Raw genomic sequence first — 18,497 nt, forward strand, 5'->3', positions numbered from 1 at the left:
GGCTGGGGGGCCTGGGGGGCGGCGGGGGTGTGCCCAGCTCCATACTCAGAACACTTTCATCTCACACGCTGAGCTGGAGACTCCAGCAGGACGCGGGATTCGGGTTTCTAAGAGCTGGAGGGGACGTGAGACACTGGGCTTCTTCCTTCCTGTCTGGCAGATCGGCACAGGAAGCCGGGCTCCAGCTGATATGGCCCGGGAACCCCAGGGCCGCCTCTGCTGGGGTGGCGGGGGTCTACTGTGTGCTAGCATCTGCCTGCCTGCCCTGTGCAGATCCCGGGCACGCAGCGCCCCCTGCTAGCCTCTCTGGGGACAGCAGGGCCTCTCTGAGGCCTCCTGGCTCCCAGTTCACATGAACTGAGGCCCTGGGTCCTTTTGGTTCTTGACCCCTGCTTTCCTCCAGGGGAGAGGACAGTTGCTTTCCAGGCTGGCCCTGGGTGACCACGGCCACTTCTGTTTCTCTGGAGCTCCTGTTATATATGCATCAAGCTGGACCCATTTATTTATTCTTCCTCCTTCTTTTCTTTCTTCTTCTTTTTTTCTTTCCTTTCCTTTCCCCTTCCCTTTCTTGCCCTCTGCCCCTCCCTCCCTCCCTCCCTCCATCCATCCGTTCATCCACACACATTCCCTGGCTGCGTTGTTTGTGCCCTGAGCCAGGCAGTGTGGGGGCAGGCGGGCCCAGTCCCTCCCTTGAGAGGAGCCGGTGAAGTGGAGGTGGCCGTGGTCGTTATTCCAACAGCCAGTGTCTAACCCCAGGGACAGCCGCTCTAGGAGGAAAGTACAGTACGGTGACTCTGAACGTGTGCAAAGGGGACCTGCCTGAGCCCAAGGGTCAGGAGGGCTTCCTGAATGGGAAGGGGAAGGGGCAGGGGTGGGAGAACATTCCAGCGAGGGGACTGGTGGTCCCAAGAGCAGCGGGCAGCTGCTGGTCTCCTGGGGCACACGTTCCCATTCACACGTGTCCCCGGCCTGGCCTGGGCCTGACCCTCTGCCCTTTTCCGGCCCAGGTTCTCCTTCTGGAAGCAGCAGAGCGGCCCTTAGGCCCAGACAATGACCTGCCGACCCCCCAGAGCACCCCACCGCCCTGGAACGAGGATTTCCTCCCTGACGCCCTCCCTCTCGCCCACCCCGGGCCCCAAAGAAGAAGGCCCACGGGCCCGGCCGGTGAGTGAGGCCTACAGGGGAGGCATGGCCTCCCAGGGCCTGCACAAGGAGGTCATACATGCCCACGTGGCATTTTGAAAAACTGAGCTAATGTTTAAAACCTGGGGGGATTTCACATAAAAACCAGGATTTCTCGCTTCTCTTAGAAAAATGGAAGATCTGGCCATTGGGGTTGGCTGTCTCTTAACAGAAACAATTGGCTGGGACTTCCCTGGTGGTCCAGTGGTTAAGACTCCACACTTCCAATGCAAGGGGCACGGGTTTGATCCCTGGTCAGGGAACCAAGATCCCACATGCCGTGTGGTTTGGCCAAAAATATATATTAAAAAACAATTAAAAAAAGAGAAACAATTGGCTGCAGCTAAGTCACAGCTGCCCCTGCAGATCCCGTTCAAGGTCTGCAGTTTGCCGCAGTCCTCACCATTCCTTATTGCCTCACAGTCCAGCTACTGTGCTCACTGACTTCCCTGCTGCCCCTTAGCATCTGCACTTAGGCCCCCAGCCCAGCTCCATCCAATTTTACAGCAGCCCCTGCCTGTATACCACCAGGGACGGGCAGCTTACTGACTGCCCCCCTTCTGGGGGATCCTCTCTGAACTCTCCGACCCAAGTTGGAAGACATCCACTCACCTGTTGTTTTCACCCTTCCCACCACACTTTGAAGTCAGAGGTAAACGTTTTCTCTCTGCAGTTTCTATCCATTGGTTTGGGCTCTGCTCCCTGGGACTGCAGAAAGTAATAATAACTGTAATACTGGTAGTCAGCATTGTTGAATGCCTGCCATGTGCCAGGAGAAGTGCTGGGGCTTTACCCTGGGCGGTGAGCTGGCACTGTCTGTGTGGCTGAACTCAAGGGTTTAAGGCTGAGGTCTCGTCTGACTGGTCAGCATCCGTGCTGTGCCAGTTATTAGATATTTTTATATCACCCTAGTCTGTACAGATATCATTGCTAATCATTCCAGTAAGCTCGTAAAGCTCAGGTTACAGAGGAGAGAACTGAGGCTCCGAAAAGTGACCCCTGGGGTCGCCCAGCGATCCAGGGCCATTTTGACTCAGTGATTCTCGGACCCACTGGAGCCCTTTGCAGGTGACGCCTTCCCTCCTCCTGTCCCCAGGCTGAGCCCCCAGCTTCTTAGCACTCCTGCCCAGACTCAGCTCTGAGCACGCTCCATCCCCTTCCCTGCCTGTAGACCCCCAGCAGTGGGAGAGTTGCCTCCAGTAGCCATTCCAGGGGCCAGGGAAGCATCAGATATTCTGTAGTCTCTGGAGGCTGGGAGGGTGTAGGGGTGAGCTTAGGCCTGCTATGAGAGGAGGGGGCATCTCACTTTGGGTCCCCCCCCGCCCCCCCGCACCTCTCTAGCCACTCTCCCCAAAGTCTCATTTCCAGAGGGCTGCCCCATGCTCAACTTCAGATCCTTCTTCTTGGACTGAGGAGGGAGCGGGGGCTGGGGGGAAGGGGGGGCTTCTCATCCCCTGGAGGACCCAGGCCCCAACACCCCCTGGAGGGGAGGGAGGAAGCTGGAATGGGTTCCAGGTCTCCTGGGGCACCTTTCTTCTTACCGGGACTGCAGTTCCCAAGAATGGCCACCAGGTGGAGCACAAACCCTACAAATGCTGACACCTGGGTGAACCCTGGAATCCTCGCGAGCAGGTGGGAATCTCTCTGGAATCCGGCAGCTCCAGGGCCTCCATCAGTTCAGCAGGCATTTTTGAGCATTCTCCCCAGGCCCAGGGCTTCCAGAGGGAGAGAAGGGGCTGTCCCCAGGCCACACAGGGGGACTCTGGCCTCTCCATCTACTCTTGCCCACCCGTGGGGCCTGGAGACCGTGAAGCTGGGCAGGCATGTCCTTCAGGGCTTCCTGGGGTCTCTAAGGAGGCCTCATTGGGAAGCTCTTTGCCAGAAGCCCAGTTCCTGAGCCTGAGCAAGGAGACAGCAGGACGCGGAGAGAGGATTCTGACTCATGTACAGCCTGGCTCTGCTACCTTGAGCAAAGGGCCACACCTTTCTGAGCCTCAGTTTTCCCATCTGTCAAGTGGGGACACAGGTAGCTCTTGAGATCATAGAAGTTAATAGGAACAAAAATGGTTTGCAAGCTGTAATGACTGATGTGAGCTAGTGATGGTCCCTTTGCCCATTGTGGGGGGCCCCAGGTGGGCCGGATTCCTGGAGGCAGGTCTGACCGGACAGCCCAGGTGGTCAAGCCTGGAGCCACGGGGGGGCGCAGGTCAGCCCACAGTGTTCTCAGGCCTCATTTCATTCTATCCCCAGGGCCCCCGGGACAGACGGGACCACCAGGGCCTGCAGGTCCCCCAGGCTCCAAAGGTGACCGGGGCCAGGCAGGAGAGAAGGGCCCAGCGGGTCCTCCTGGTAAGGACACACCCCCACACGCCCCAACCCGACTCTGTCCACTGGGGGAAGGGAGTTGGGGTTTCTCCCCTGTCTGAGCAGGCGAGGCATCCCAGACACCCCCTTTCTTGCTGGGGCTAATGACTGCCATCTTGGGGGGCTCCAGGCCCACTTCCTCCCATTGCCCCCCTCACGGCAGCCTCACCCCAAGCACCTTAGGGCTCCGTCTCGCCCTGGGCTGTGGGAAGAGAAGGCTTCTGGGGTTGTGGGCGCAGGTTTCCGGGGGGGCTCCTGGGGGCTGGGGGTTGTGCTCAGCCGTGTAAACAACACCTCCAGAGACCACCCAGCTCCTCCTGGGCTCTGTCAGGGCAGGTACAGGGCTGGCCCAGGCTGGCTGCCACCCTCGGCGCCCCTTCCCCAGAGCTGAGGTCCCTGGAGCGGGCAGAGGGCATCTGGCCGGAGCCCCCACTGGTTCTGTGGTTCCTGCCTCCCTCACCTCCCATCCAGCTGCCCCGGGTCCCCTGTGCACTGGGCTGGGAAGGGGAAGTCATGTTATTAGCTCCCGGAAGAGCCCTCCAGGGTGTCCCTGGGCCTGGAGGCCACCACCGGCCCTCGCCAGCCCCATCCCCTTCAGGGTCTGCTTCTCGTCTCTGTTACATCAGCCACGAGGCCCGGCCCTCCTGTGACTCCTCTCCTCCCCACTGCAGGCCTCTTGGGGCCGCCAGGGCCCCGTGGGCTTCCTGGAGAGATGGGGCGCCCCGGCCCCCCCGGCCCCCCCGGCCCAGCAGGCAGCCCAGGCCTCCCTCCAAACGGCCCCCAAGGCGTCCTCTACTCCCTGCAGCCGCCGACAGACAAGGACAGTGAGTGGCATGCCTGAGGGGTGGGGAGGGAGGGCGGGCCTGAGCCTGTCTTCGGGGGGACCAGCCCTCCCCAGAGGACCCCATGAAGCAAGCGGACTGTCAGTGAGGGGAGCCTTGGCTCTGCCAATGGGGGGCGGGGTCGCCAGGGGGGCACTGATGCGGGGTGGGGCGGCAACCCACGCTCAGCTCCTGCCCCCGGGTCTGACCCCCACGGGTCACTCCGCTCTCTGGCCTGGCCTCGGGTCATCCGTTACCCCGTGTCCTCTCCACAAACCCCCTCACTGTAGGCCACCGGACAGGTGTTGATCACCTACGACGTGTGGGACTCTGTTTTTACCCGCCCGCCTCGTACAGCCGTGAGCAAAACAGCCTCCTGCCTGCAGAGGCTACAGTCTAGCGCGAGAGGGCGCCTCTGAGCCGCCCCAGCGCGCGGGGAGGGCGGTTCCAGGGAGGCCCCGAGGACGGGGGTGCGGGTGGGGCCGGCAGCCCACGGCGGGCATCGTTTTGGTTAAGGGCCCTGGGGAGTGTGAAGGGTTTTAAGAAGCAGGATTGACTTGAAATTCTGAATGGGTGACATCCCAGGGACCGCTTTGTCGGCTGTCGGAGAAACCCAAGCCCCTCCTCCTGGTGCTTCTGCCCCCTCCGCCCCGCGGCAGCATAGCCCTCCCCTGAGCGTTAAGACCTGTGTCCCGCTCTGAGCCTCAGTTTCCCCATCCGTAGAGGAGGGGTGGTAATACATCCTGATGGAGTTGCTCTGGGGGTGAAAAAAACACAGCCCCCAGCCATGAGGGAGGGGCTCATTCCAAGGGGACTGAGGGGCCTGGGCTGCCCTCAGTAGATACAGGGGCAGGAGAAAGTGTTAACTCCCTGACGACCCAACCGCCTCACCCTCACGGTGGGCTCAGTGGTGCCCCCTAGTGGGGAGAATGGATGATGCGTGTAAAGTGCCTTGGGAGTCTAAGGGCTCAGCCGGCATCCCTGGGCCAGGAGAGCTGCAGCCTGCCCTGGCCTGGGCACGATGCCCTGCACCTGGCACTGCCCGCCTGCCACGTCTAGTGCTGGGAGCCCTCCTCAGACAGGACCCTTCTTCCCCAGCCCTGGGGCCCTCCAGGGAGGGCAGCTTTCCTGGAAGACCCAGGTGTGAATGTTTGGGGACAGTGGGGGGGTGCCCCAGTGGGGGCACCTGGCTGGCCAGGACTGAGCACCTGTAGGAGGCCACCCGCCGTGAAGCCTATGGAAGGGCTCTCCAGGCTTCCATGAGTGGAGGGAGAGGCAGAGGCAGCCACCCCCATCCAGACATTTCCAAGCCTGGCTTTCTGGTCCTGGCTCTGAGAATAGGGCAGAGTGAAGTCACACGGGGCTCACCCTGGAGAGACCCAGGCCACTAGACAGACTCCACCCGGCTCTGGGGCCCTGATGGAGGCAGCCCAGGGCCCTGCAGCTCAGAGGGGTGGGCAGGGAGGGCTTCCTGGAGGAGGCCCCACAGGAGTGAGCTAGCCAGGTACGTCAGGATGGGTATGTGGGGTGGACCCTGGAAGAGCGTCCAGCCCGGGTGGTAAGCAAGGTGGGGCCAGAGTCAAGGGCCTGGAGTGTTCAGGAAGGAGTTTGTGTTTTAAATGGAGCCCACGGGGCTTCCCCTGCCCTCTGATTTGGCCTCTGTGTGCTCCTCTTGAGTCGTGGGAGCAATGGCGTCTGCTCACCAGGGCTGCAGTGAGGCCCGGCGGGGCCGGGCATGCCCACCCTGGCTCCGGGGGATCTCAGCTCTAGCCCCCCCGCCCCGCCGGCCCTGCCCCCCAGGTCACGGGCCGCTCTGCCCTTCCCGCAGATGCAGACGTGCAGCTGGCCTCTGCCGCCGTGGACACGGTGCTGGCGGGCGTCCCAGGGCCCCGGGGCCCCCCCGGCCCTCCAGGTGAGCACAGAGGGCAACAGCACAGGCTGGTCTCCACCGGTGACCCCTCCTGGGCTTGGCCTGGACCAAGGGGCCTTGAGGGGCCCAGGTGGGGGTCATGGCCTCGGCAGGGCGCTGGGTCTGCCCCAGCCAGCAGTGGCTTGAGGTGGGGCCTCTTGCTCCCGGCGGCAGCTTCCCCAGGACTGGACACAGTGTTTCTGCCAGAACAAGGCCTGACACCCACATGATGCAGCCCCGGGCTGCCCTCGTGTGAGCCGGAGCAGGGATGCTCTGGGTGTGGGGAGGCCTGGGTCTGCACGGGTGGTGTGGGGGCCATGCGGGAGACCCAGGGAGCTGGTGGGGCATTGCCCATAAGAGACAGGAGGCCCTGGGCCTGCAGGCAGAGAGCAGGGCCCTGGGGGAGGGCATGGGATGGGACCCTCGCTGGGGGAGGAGGGGAGTGTGGGGAGGGGACGGGATGGGACCCTCACTGGGGGAGGAGGGGACTGTGGGGCAGGGCTGGCACCCAGGTGTGTGGACGTCTCCTCTGACAGGTTCTACCTGTGAATGAACGAGCAACAGAGGCCCTGGGGGCCGGCAGGTGGGGCGCCTCTTGATTAGGGCTCCAGACCCGGGCACTCATTCTCTGTCATTCATTCACTCTCTCATAATTCAGGAAATGTTCACCGAGCACTGTTCAGCTGGGCAGTGTTCTAAGTTCCTGGGATACTTAAATAAACCAAACAAAGATTCCCGTCCTCATGGTACTTCCATTCTAGTGGAGAAGGCGAACAGCACCCCCATACTATCAGTGAATCCCACAGGGTCTAAGAACGCAGGGCTGGGCGAGCAGCTGCGCCGGGGTGGCCCCATTTAAAAGGTGGTATTTGGGAGTGAGCTGGGAGGGTGTTTGTCCTTTAGCTAGACTGAGTCCAGATCGTCACCCCACCAGGGGTACACTTTCCTGCGGGTCCTCCCTAAGCGTACCGGGGGCACATTGGTACAGCCTAGCAGCCCAAGAGGCGCAGACCTGTGCCGGCCACTGGGGACGGAGGCCTCACTCTTCCAAGCATTCGGGAAGTTCAGTCAGGAACACCACTTCCTGTGCTGCACCCGTCAGGCCTGGCCTGACCCTCTGGGCACTCCCTGGCCCGTGGTGGGGGGCAGGCATGCAAACCGACAGTGGCCAGAGGTGGCAGCTGGTCTGTCAGGGCTTTGCCTAGAGAAGAGGCGGGGTAGGTTCCTGGAAGGCTTCCTGGAGGAGGTGACGCTTAGCCTGAGACTAGTAGCAAAGAGTTTGCTGGGGTGTGGAGGGGTTGGAGGAGCTCCAGGAGGAAGCAACAGCATCGGCAAAGGCACGGATGCAGAGGAACTTTCCAGAAGGAGTATCTGACTGATGAAGGTGGAGGAGGCTGGGCTGAGAGGGACCTATTTGAAAGGTCACTCTGGGGGGCTGTGTGGAGGGCAGATGGTCAGGTAGCAGTAACCCAGGCAAGAAGGATGGCTTCAGAGGGGTCAGGTCTGAGGTCCCGAGCAGGGAGAGACTCGAGATTTGCTGGGGGACTAGCCGGCTGGGGAGGGGCTGCGGGGTGGCCCCGAGGATGAGGCTCTGGTTGTGATGTCAGGGCTGCAGGGAGAGTGGGTGGAGGTGGGCTCTCCGCTCTGGCGGTGGGCAGGGGAGGCCAAGGGAGCGGGTGCCCCCCTCCCCCACCATTCATTCACCACACCTTCCTTTGCTGCCCATGGAGACAGACCCAGGGCAGGGACTGGGGTGGGAGGGTGGGAAGGTCCTCTCCGGAGCTGATGGGGGCAGCGGGCTTCTCTGGCCCCAGGTGACCATCTGTGACTCTGCCGGCAGGTCCCCCTGGACCACACGGTCCCCCTGGACCCCCAGGTGCACCAGGATCCCAGGTAAGGTCTTTCCCATTTCTGGCAAGGGAGGAGACATTGTCTCGCCAGGAAAGGAGGAGCCAGGCTTCTTACCAGCACAGTTGCTCAGGAAGGAGCCAGCCCACCTGGCCGGTCCCCACCTGGGTCCAGGCAGGCCCCAGGGGAAGGCAGGCGTGGGGTCCTGGTTTTGTTAGCAGCAGCGACCCTCTGCTTCCCACTCCGCCTACGCCAGGGAGGTGCTAACATGGCTCCCGGTTCATAAGTGAGCTGAGACCCAGGTGCCACCCGAGGTCGTCCAGAGGGTGTGGTGGAGCTGGGCCAGGATCACAGAACGCCCACCCCAGCCCGTGGCCCCTCCTCAAGGAGACCTGCCTGTGCGGGGGCCACTCTGACGCCTGACTGTGTGGCCCGGAACCCCAGCTTGCTCTGCCTCCCAGCTGTGTGACCTCGGGCAGAAAGGCAGCCTCTCTGGGCTCCGGCTTCCTCAGCTGCTAAGACGGGGTGTACAGGGCCTCCCTGGTGGATTGTCACAGGGAGTGAAAGAGAAATAAATTGCCGGGGGGATGTGCCTTGTGCCGCAGGGGCCCAGGGGCCTGGGGGGGAGGTCACGTGGAGGCGGGGGGGGCTCCTGGACGTGGAGGCAGCAAGGGTGGCGGCTGGGGATGTCTGCACGGAGCTTCCTGCAGCCCCTCCCCTGGGCCTCGTCCAGACCGAGGGCTCCGAGGTCCCTGGAACTCAGGCCCGGGTGGGGTGGAGTGGCTGAGAGGTGCCCCCCCTCCCACTGCAAGGGAGGTGGATCCGGGCCTTGGCCCTGTGGGTGCTGGGACCTCAGGAGTCCCACACATTCATTCATTCCTTTAGACATTTGACAAATATTCCCCAGACACAGGGAGGGCACGAGCCACGCCAGCCGAGGACACAGCCGGAGCCCGGGGCCACAGGCCAGCCCTCTAGAGCACATGTTCTAGACGTCAAAGAACCAGTGTCCCACGGCTCCTGATCTCTCTCTGTTGTCCCCCGCGTGTTTTCCCACCAGGAGGATGCGGCGTGGAGGAGAAGGGCCAGTGGGGTGCACGGCGTAGGGCAGAGCCAGGGTGGGTGTGGTACAGACCAGGCCGGCAGGCGGGGCCTGGGGGAGGGGGTGGCTGCAGGGGGGACAGGAGGCCCTCAGACCTGATCTGCCCCTGAGTCAGGTGGGGTGGCCAGCTTAGCCAGGGGTCTGGGCGCCCCAGAGCACCCTCCTGGCCCCTCAGGCTCCCTGCCACAGGCCCAGGCCCCAGAGAGAAGGGGTGGGGGCGGGTGAGAGAGAAGGACAGTGACAGTGACAGGACTGCGGTGAGGGTCGGAGAGGCCCCGGGAACTGTAGGAGCTTGGCAGGGGGCGTCTGGCCGAGCTCCACGCGCCAGGAGCCCCGTGCCAGCAGCGCGGTCTCTCCTGCTTCTCCCGTGCTGGGGGCTCCCCTCTCCCTTCAGGCCGGGCCTGCTCAGCCCTGACAAAAGGGCAGGAAGAGGGGGAGGGGGGCACGTGGAAGGCCGGCAGATACTCTCTCGGGAAGGGCGCACAGCGACAGGGCAGGTCAGCGATGCGAAGGGATCCCATCGTTCTATCCCAGCAACAATGGGGCGGTGGAGGCTCAGAGACTCTGTCACCCGCCAGAGTCACACAGCAGGACAGCAGAGTGCCAAGAATGCAGTGGGTGCTTTGGGGTGGTTGATCCCGCCGGCTGGCTGATTTTTAGGGTCTTCCAGGCCCTTGCGGGCAGGGCTGCCTTGGGTGGCTGTGCAGACCGTGCCCGCAGCAGCCTTGTGGGGACCCAGGGCCTGCAAGCTTCCAACAGGTTCAAGGGGACCAAGTCAGAGCTGCTTGTCCAGCCCCGCTCGAGGCGGCGTGACCGGGCACCAGCCTGGGGCGTCTTCAGGCTGGCGGCATCTTGGCCCCTTTCCTCCTTGCGGTGGTCCTTCCTTAAACCTGAGGGTCTGTAGCCAGGGCTGGGATGCCAGGGGCACCAGACAGTGCCCGGCATGGCCCTGGCTCCCCAGGGCCCCACTGAACAGGTGTCAAAGAGCCCCCTTCCAGGACCCACTGCCAGGACCCACCGAGGCCCCTACACGGCAGGGATGGAGCTGGGTTCCAAGGCTCCATCGTCCCAGTATTGACAATGTCAGAATGGCCACCAGGTGGGCTGGACTGTGGCTTCATGGTGGATGGTGGGGCCAGTCTGATGACCCAGTCTCTGTCTCCATCCTTGCCAAGGAGTCGAGGCCTCTGAGAATTGGTGGTCTGTGGGGAGGGATGTCTCCTAGTCAGGGGTCAAAGAAGAGCGAGAAGGGACAATAACAGGGGACCATGTGGTCCCGACTTTCTCGAGTAGGACGGACAGCCCCGGGTTTGAAGCCTGGTTCTGCCAATTTCCAGCTAGGTGGCCCTAAACAAGTCCCTGAGCCCCTGGGCCTCAGTTTCCCCATCTGTGAACTGAGGATAAAAATCCCTTCTGGGTAGGTTCGTTGTGAGAAATAATGGGGAAAACAGGTGGAGAATGCCAGGCTCCTCGGAGACCCTTAATGAACGCTATTCATTAACTATGTACGTCCTGGGGCCTCAGTTGCTCCAGACACTGTACTGGGCACAGGAACAAGGACGTGGGGATCCCTGCCCTCCGGTAGCTGATAGTCTAGTGCAGGAGGCAGACGTGATAGAGAATAACTGGGAAAGGACCTATGGTGACAGGAGGGGGTGACAGATAGGAGGAGGTGACATTCCGACTGAGACCCGAGGAACCGGAAGTCCTACAGAGATGCCAAGAGCGTTCCAGGTCGAGGGAAGGGCAGGTGCAGAGGTCTCGAAGCAGGGAAATGCCTGGCGCATACTGAGTGGAGGAGAGCGTGGGGTGAGATGAGGTGGGGAAGTGGGCAGGGCCTTACCTGCAGGGCTGATGTGTGGATTTGGGTCACAGTGGAAAGGGGACTCATCGGGGTTCAGGGAGGGAGAGTCCGTGACCTGATTTACAGTTTTCCAAGGCCCCTCTGGCTATTGAGGGAGGGATGGAAGGCGGGGGGAGGCGGCAGTGGGGCAGGGAGACCAGGGAGGAGGCCACAGCAGCGCAGAGGAAATGGCAACGTGAACAGACATACTTAGAAAGTGAACCTGACAGGTCTGGCTGATGGAATAAATTTGGTGAGGGAGGGAAAGGGAAGGTTAACTCCAAGGTGTGTGTGGGAGCAGCTGCGGGACCGTGGAGCCGTTTCCGTTTCCCAGAGGAGAGACTGCAGGGTGGGGGTGGGTCGGGGGGGGAACCGGGAGTTCCACTTTGGAGAAAGTGGAGGGGGGGCATCTCCTGGCTGGCTGGGGGAGGGTGCTGGAGGACGGCGGGATGCACAGGTCTGGGGCCCTGGGGAGCCTTCCGGCTGGGCATCAGCGCTGATGGGGAGTCCACGCAGGCACCCTCACGATCACCATTGCTGTCACTCGTTCTCTCAGGGCCCCTCTCTCGCATACTAGGGGGATGTGTGCTTTGCCATCTGGTCCCCTTCTCCGAGTGATAACCATACTTGGCATTGCCCCATTTCACAGGCCAGTGGCGGGGGCGCCAGGACCGGGGAGGCCCCCGGCTGTGGCCTTCGTGTTTCCTCTGCGCCACCCTCCTCCCCGCATCCATTTTTCAGATTTCCAGAGCCCAGTGCAGGGGGAGGGCCAGCGGAGGACTGAGAGGTTGTCAAGGGCAGGCAAAGCCTAACCTGCTTTGTTTGATTTTCTACAGGGCCTGGCTGGAGAGCGGGGCGTGACAGGGCAGCCTGTAAGTGTGGGGCCGTGTGGATGGGCCACCCCCAGGACGATGGGCTCTGGTGCAGGCCCAGGGTACCAGGTGGGCGGGCGTCTGCCCCAGGCGGCCTGGCTGAGTTCAGCCCCCCAGCCTCCCCAGGCATGGCCGGATCCAGCCCAGCCAGGATGGGGCAGGGGGAGAGAAACGGGCAACCTGGGTGCAGTGCCAGCTGCCCAAGTTGAGAAGGGGTGACTTCGGGAGGTGGGAGCCCCCTCGCTGAGCGTATGAAGTAAGGACTGAAATAGCCTCCTGTTGCAAGGCTTAGATGAGAGTCCTGAGGTCCCTTCCAGGGAGCCCAGGCCCCTGGGTTAATGTGCTGTGTGACCTGCAGAGTCCCTTGCCTTCTCTGAACCTTCTAGGAATAGAGACATAGATAGCTGACCTCTAATTCCCCTCTTGGAAATAAGAATTCATGAGTCTCAGCCCCTATCTCCAGGGCCAAGGAGATATTTGCCTCCTTCGTGCCCAAGTCTTATGTCAGGGGCATGGGGCTGGGGGCAAAGAGGTGGATCTTTACTGAGCACCTTCTATGTGGAAACCCTCTTCATCCATAGCGTGTTTAAGCTTCACAGTGACCCCATGAGACAGTGCTTTATTTTCCCTATTTGCCAGAACTGGCAGCTAAGGCTCAGAGAGGTTAAGCAACTTGCCCAAGGTCACACAGCTAGGCAACGGTAGAGCCAAGATTTAAATGCAGGAATGTTAGCCTCCAAAGCCATGCCTTCTCCAAGCTTATTATTGAGATTGATTCATTTAATCCTCCTAAGAGCTCTATGAGGCTATTATTACCTCCATTTTTGAGATGGGAAAATCGAGGCACAGAGAGGTAAGGTAACTTGCTCAAGGTCACACAGGAGTAAGTGGCCACCTAGGTGTTATTGTGAGGCTGATGTTACTGGCCCCATTTTAGAGTCAGGGAAGCAGAGACCTGAGATGCAGGGGACGTGATCCCTAGAAGGGCCAACACCTGAGCTCCTGGGGTTCCAAACCTGACTCCTCCCTCCCTAGAAACAGAATTAAGCCCCTAAAATCAACCCTGTGCCGGGCTGCGCAGGGGTGCCCAGGGAGAGAAGCTGGAGAGGGTGGAGAAGCGCCCCACCCCACACCCATCATTGACTGCACGACTTTCTTCCCAGGGCGAGCCTGGTGGGAAGGGGGAAGAGGAAGAGAAAGCTACCGCCGCCGAGGTAACTGTGCCCCTGGGCCCGTGCTTCCCTCCTGCCCTTTGGCTGTGTCTCAGCAGGAGAGCGGGTACCCAACAGAGCTGGACTGACACCGTCAGCCCTGAGCCGGGCATCAGTCACGGGGTGAATGGGGTCCCAGCCCAGCGGGGGAGACAGCTGAGTGAATAGCGACTGCAGCACAGGGTGAAGTTGCCTGCAATGGGGTAGCACAGATCGGGTGACCGGCCTGGGGCCTGATTCGGGGGGAGACCCTGCCGGAGAGGGCCGGAGGAACCACGGACCTGCAGAAAAGACCTTTCTTTTAAGGAGGCTTCAAGCCGTGGCGTCCCTCTCCAGGGACAGGACTCTCCCATGACAGCACCTGGCACACGGGTGTGCCCAAGGTCGCTGTGGTGGACTGAAGGATCCATGGGCATGCGGATGTGGGAGAGGACGATGAAAGAGTGAGGTTGGGAGCACACAGGGGCCAGGGCAAGATGGGATGGGGAGGGGGCACAGATGGAGTGCGAGCATGGCTGTGGGGAGCGACGCCTTCCGGGACCAGGAGAGGAGGCTGGGGACCAGGGTGATGGATAAAGGGGGCGGAGGCAGTAGGGCCAGCAGGGGAGGTCTTGCAAGCTGAGAATGAGTCCCGTGGGAGTGTCAGGGCTCAGCGGGCTGGCCAGCTCAGTGGGCACACAGCTGAGTGAGCTGAGGGAGGTTCTAAGCCGGGGGTGGGGGTATCTGCAGAGGTTGGAGGCGGACGGCTGCGGGAGGCGGGCTGGGCTGGAGAGGTGAAGCTGGGGCCAGGGGACATTCCAGAGGTCCTTGCGGGACTGGAGAAGGGGGAAGAGGCTGGAATCAGGGCAACCGTGGTGGGCACAGGAGGCAGTGGGAGGAAGATGTGGATGCGGGGGTCACTTGTGATGGGGAGACAGAGAGGATACCCACGACTTCCCCCGGCCCATCTCATCGGCGTGCGTCCTGTGGCCCAGGGACTGAGGCTTAGCCGGGTCCTGACAGAGGGGGCCTGGACCGCCTGCTCCTAGCTGGGACACCCCCATCCCAGACGCCACCCACAGCCCAGCTTCTCACGGCCTGTGGTGGGAAGGCCTCTCTCTTGCAACTCAGTAGCCTGCTTTTGGTTTTCTTTTGTTTTAAGCTAACTTAATCTGAATGTCATGACAGAGCTGTCATGTTCTACCAGCCAAAGATGCCTGTTTGCTGCTGACTGCAGGGCGGGGCCTTGTCTCTCCACCATCACTTTTTATTTCAAAGTGGCCTTGTCACCTGTCTTCTCGATTAATCAGCTCATTCACGTGTCTCGACACACGAGGTCCTTCGCCCATGTGAGGCTGGCTCCCAGAAACGCAGACATGCCATCATCGCGTCCTCCTGCTGGCTTCCCAGAAGCCGTGGCTCTGCCCTCTCTTTTTCTCGCCCGGGTGACCACCCTGGAAATCTCTCGGGTGGGCAGTGCCAGGAAGGAGACAGGCAAAGCACCCCCGACCCGTGGGCCCGTACTAGGTGCTCTGCCCACAGCAGAGTATTTTCCGGAAAGGAGGGCACACAGAGGAAGCAGCAGGCAGCCACGGGAGCAGGACGAGCCCAGGCTGGAGGCAGACAGGTCTGGGTGTGAAGCCCCGGTCGGCCATTTCCAGGCTGTGTGGCCACAGGACTCTGGTTACCCTCTCTGTGCGTCAAGTTCCGTGTCTCTGAATAGTCATTCGAACCCCAGCCCTGGCGCCGGGATGTCCGCCCTGTGATGGCTGTTGTACTGATGTTGGTGGCAGGAGGGAAGTGGCGGGCGTGGGGAGGGCTGGGACAGTACACTGAGGCGGGATGGCCCTGACCTTGGCTGCCTCCTCCCCCCCCCACCCAGGGCGAGGGGGTGCAGCAGCTGCGGGAGGCGCTGAAGATCCTGGCCGAGAGAGTCCTCATCCTGGAGCATATGATCGGGATCCACGGTGCGTGGTGACCAGGCCCTGGGGACAGGCAGGCCCACAGGCGGCCGCCGAGTCCGAATCCCCCTGTTCCGCCTCCCTGCCGCCCTCGTGGTGCTGCCTCTCCCTGCCCCAGTGGCCCCTCACTTGGCTGCCAGTCTGGCCCTGTCCCACCCCCGCTCAAGGACCCTCCGTGGCTCCCTGCTGCCCGTGACCGACATCCAGGTCCCTCCCCAGCATGGCCTGGTGTCCAGTGACACACAGCCGTCATCCGGTTACCCCAGGCCCTTTCCCACCTCGGCACCTTTGCTCAGGCTGGTCCCTTGGCCTCCTGGGCACCAGCTCCCGCTTCGGGACCTGCCCCGGGATCCCTTCCTCCCTGAAGCCGCCTTCCCGTCTCCCCACCAAGCTCTCTGTGCTGAACCTGCTGTTCCCTTATGGGGTGAGGTTTCCATGTCTCTCCCTGGCTCTTCTGCAGGGCCTGGAGCCTGGCCCTGGTTAGCATGTGTTGAAGAATGGATGAATGAGTGGATGAATGAGTGAATTGGTGAATGGATAGATGAGCAAATGGGAGAATGAATGAAATGAGCGCCTGGATGCGTGGATGAATGAATGAATGAGTGTACGAATGAATGGATGAATGAGTGAGTGAGTGAATGGATGCGTGAGGAGTAGAAGCCAGCTGCTGCTTTGTCGTGTCCTCACTGGGCACAGAGCTTCCATTGCTGGCGGGGCTGGAAGTGAAGGTGCTTTGCTTGCTCCCAAGGCCCTGCGCAAGCCCACCCTCCTGCTCTCCTTCCAGATCCTCTGGCCTCCCCTGACGGGGGCTCCGGCCAGGACGCCGCTCTGAGAGCCAACCTCAAGATGAAGCGTGGTGGCCCCCCACCCGACGGCTCCCTGGCTGCCCTGCTTGGCCCCGACCCTGGGCAGAGGAGCGCTGGCCGGGCCAGCGGCGGGAAGTAAGAGGCCAGCGCTCCAGGACAAGCCCCGACTCCGCCAGAGACCCAGCCCCGGGGCCTGTGCAGCCACTGGCACCTGAGGACACCCCGAGTGGGACCGGGCTCCAGGCCTGGACGATCGTCAGGAACACTGGCTCCTGGGGGCTGGGGGCCTTGGGGACAGATGGCAGCTCCAGGGGCAGGGGCCCGAGGCCAGAGCCCTGCCCTGGTCCCTTCCCTCCTCACCTGCACTCCCTGCTGGAGACGGGGTCTGGTGGGCCGGGCGGGCTGTGAGAATAGTCGTCATACTCATCATTTACTGGGTCCCTGCGTCGTTCGGGCCTGTCCGAGGAGCTTCCCTACATTGTCTCATTTAACCCTTAGGAGGTAGGCTTGTTATCCCGACTTTACACGGGGGACAGAGGCTTGGAGAGGATGACTCACCTGCCCAAGGTCCCCAGACCAGGGATGGCTGGGGCAGGGTTTGAACCCATGTTCTCTCTACCCTGCCAGCTTCCCCTCTTCACGGGGAAACTCAGGGCGGGTGTCGGGCCGGGCGGCTCCTGAGGTTCCAGCTGGGAAGGAGGGCAGGGCCCTGCCCAGCACGAGACAGCGGGGGCCCTGGGCCTCCTCCCTCGACTCCCCTGCCTGGGCTCGGGGTCTGCTCCACGGGTTGGGGAGCAGCTTGGCCTGTAGCTACTCTCAGAGGCCAGGGAGACCTTGAATAAACCCGAAACAGTCACGAGGACTTGCAGACCGTGAGAGAGGAGCGTTGGGGTGCAAGGACCCTCAAACTGAATTGGCATTGCCCACCGCCGCATCCCAATCTCTCTGACCCCGTTGAGCTGGGAGGAGGGAGGATTTAATGCAAATGTGCACCCTCCGGGGGCCATCCCTGCAGCCCTGCCCTCTCCCAGGCTCTCTGGGAAGCCACAGGGTTGGCCACTTCTGCGTTACACGGCAAGTCCTATGTCCCAAGGAGGAAGAGGGATTGCTGCCTGATTCCCAGGCCCTGCTGGAGAGAGATGCTCCCACCCTCGGCGCTGTGGTCCCAGCCAGGCTCCACAGCAGACACCCAGGTCCCCGGTGCCCCAGAGCAGCTCTCAAGGCCACAGCGCTCGAGGCCTCTCCGGCACCGGGTCCCCTGTGCCCTGGGCTGGCCCTCGTGCTCCTCTCGCTGTCTCAGCGACGGCCGCAAACTCAGACATTCACAGGTGCTGGCGCCGCCCCAGGTGCATCTCCCCTCGTGGCAGGAGCGACTCGTCCCCACTGCCCTTGTTGCACCGGGGAGGCTGTGGCCTGGTCCCTCCGGGCCCTGGTAACCTCTCCCTGCCCTTGAGGCCTCGACTGCCCGCCTTGAGGCAGGGCTGGCCGTGTGGGAGCCAAGACGTGGCTTCCTGCAGGCCTGTCTTCACGGAGGGGCGGTCAGAGGCGGCGGGAAACCTGTAACCCTCCGACAATAAAGGTGCTCTCCCCGCTGTGCTCTGGTGTCCTGTGGCGGCGGCTTCTGGGGAGGCTGGCTGTGCCGGGTCAGCTTCGGCCGGGCCCAGCCCCAGGGGTGTCCGACGGGAGCCCCCGGAAGCCAAAGGGACCACAAGGCCCTGAGGCAGGGAGGCCTGGCTCTGCCCCCTGGGAGCCCCATGGGGGGTTGGGAGAGCGAGGGGAGCCCCTCAGAGGCTCCCCACCCTCTACCCAGCAGCGCTGCATCTGGGCTGGGCCTGGGCCCAGCTTTGCTAGATGGAGAGTGAAGTGGGGAGGGCTCGGGGCTCTGGGCGGAGGGACCCCTACCCACCATGCTCCTGCCCCGGGCCTGGGGTCCTGGACATTTTCGTCCACTTGGGGGCCCAGCGTCTCGGACCTTCCCCTGAGCCCTCAGCCGAGGTGGGGGACTGGCTGAATGCCACCCGGGGCCTCCTGCAGGCCGTGTCCAGCCGGAGCTCACCCTTGCTGGGACCACCCCACCGCACATGAGGGGACCCAGGGGAGCTCTGCTCTGATGGCAGCCCCCTTCCCGTTGCAAGGCCCTGTGTTCCCAGCCGGAAGCTTCGGGCTTGGTGCCCCCTGCCCCCGGCCCCACACTGTCTCCCTAGAATATCCTCGCCCGCCCCGAGCTGGCACCCCGCAGGCTCGCTCACAGCAGGGCTGGGTCTGGCTGACTTCCATCCTCCCAGCCCACCTCCCTCGCCCACGCCCCTGCCGAGGGCCTGGCCCAGATGAGACGTCAGTTTCTTAATAAAGGAATGCCTTCCCCCAGATGGGGACACCCACCCCATTACCCAGCAAGAGCACCTATGACGGCTGCTGCCGAGCCCGGCCGCGGTGACCCGCCGGTGCTGCAGGAGGCCGTCCCAGGGAGGCCCACATCTAGTGACAGTGCAGCCCTCTCTGCCCAGAGCACCCCCCCTTTGTGGGGTGAAGCCTCATTCATGGAGCAATGCACCTCCTGGGGCTACGCGAGGACCGATGCCACCTGACAAGCTAAGCC

General features: G+C 62.5%; 1 protein-coding gene across 2 annotated transcripts in view; it reads left to right on the forward strand.

Moving 5' to 3' along the window:
• COL26A1 (collagen type XXVI alpha 1 chain) overlaps nt 1–17,484 on the forward strand; it is a 175,257-nt gene extending 157,773 nt beyond the window's left edge. For both annotated transcript variants that reach the window (XM_027126057.1, XM_027126058.1), the window contains exons 5-13: nt 1,008–1,164; nt 3,433–3,531; nt 4,218–4,370; nt 6,196–6,279; nt 8,117–8,169; nt 11,906–11,941; nt 13,105–13,155; nt 15,014–15,098; nt 15,877–17,484. In XM_027126057.1, coding sequence (XP_026981858.1) covers nt 1,008–1,164; nt 3,433–3,531; nt 4,218–4,370; nt 6,196–6,279; nt 8,117–8,169; nt 11,906–11,941; nt 13,105–13,155; nt 15,014–15,098; nt 15,877–16,037 — 879 coding nt within the window. In that variant the 3' untranslated portion in view covers nt 16,038–17,484. The remainder of the gene's footprint in view (nt 1–1,007; nt 1,165–3,432; nt 3,532–4,217; nt 4,371–6,195; nt 6,280–8,116; nt 8,170–11,905; nt 11,942–13,104; nt 13,156–15,013; nt 15,099–15,876) is intronic.
• Nucleotides 17,485–18,497: the final 1,013 nt, after the last annotated feature.

This window comes from Aethalodelphis obliquidens, unplaced genomic scaffold (assembly GCF_003676395.1).
Source record: "Aethalodelphis obliquidens isolate GAN/ISIS:26980383/991018 unplaced genomic scaffold, ASM367639v1 scaffold30, whole genome shotgun sequence".
Taxonomy (NCBI): domain Eukaryota; kingdom Metazoa; phylum Chordata; class Mammalia; order Artiodactyla; family Delphinidae; genus Aethalodelphis; species Aethalodelphis obliquidens.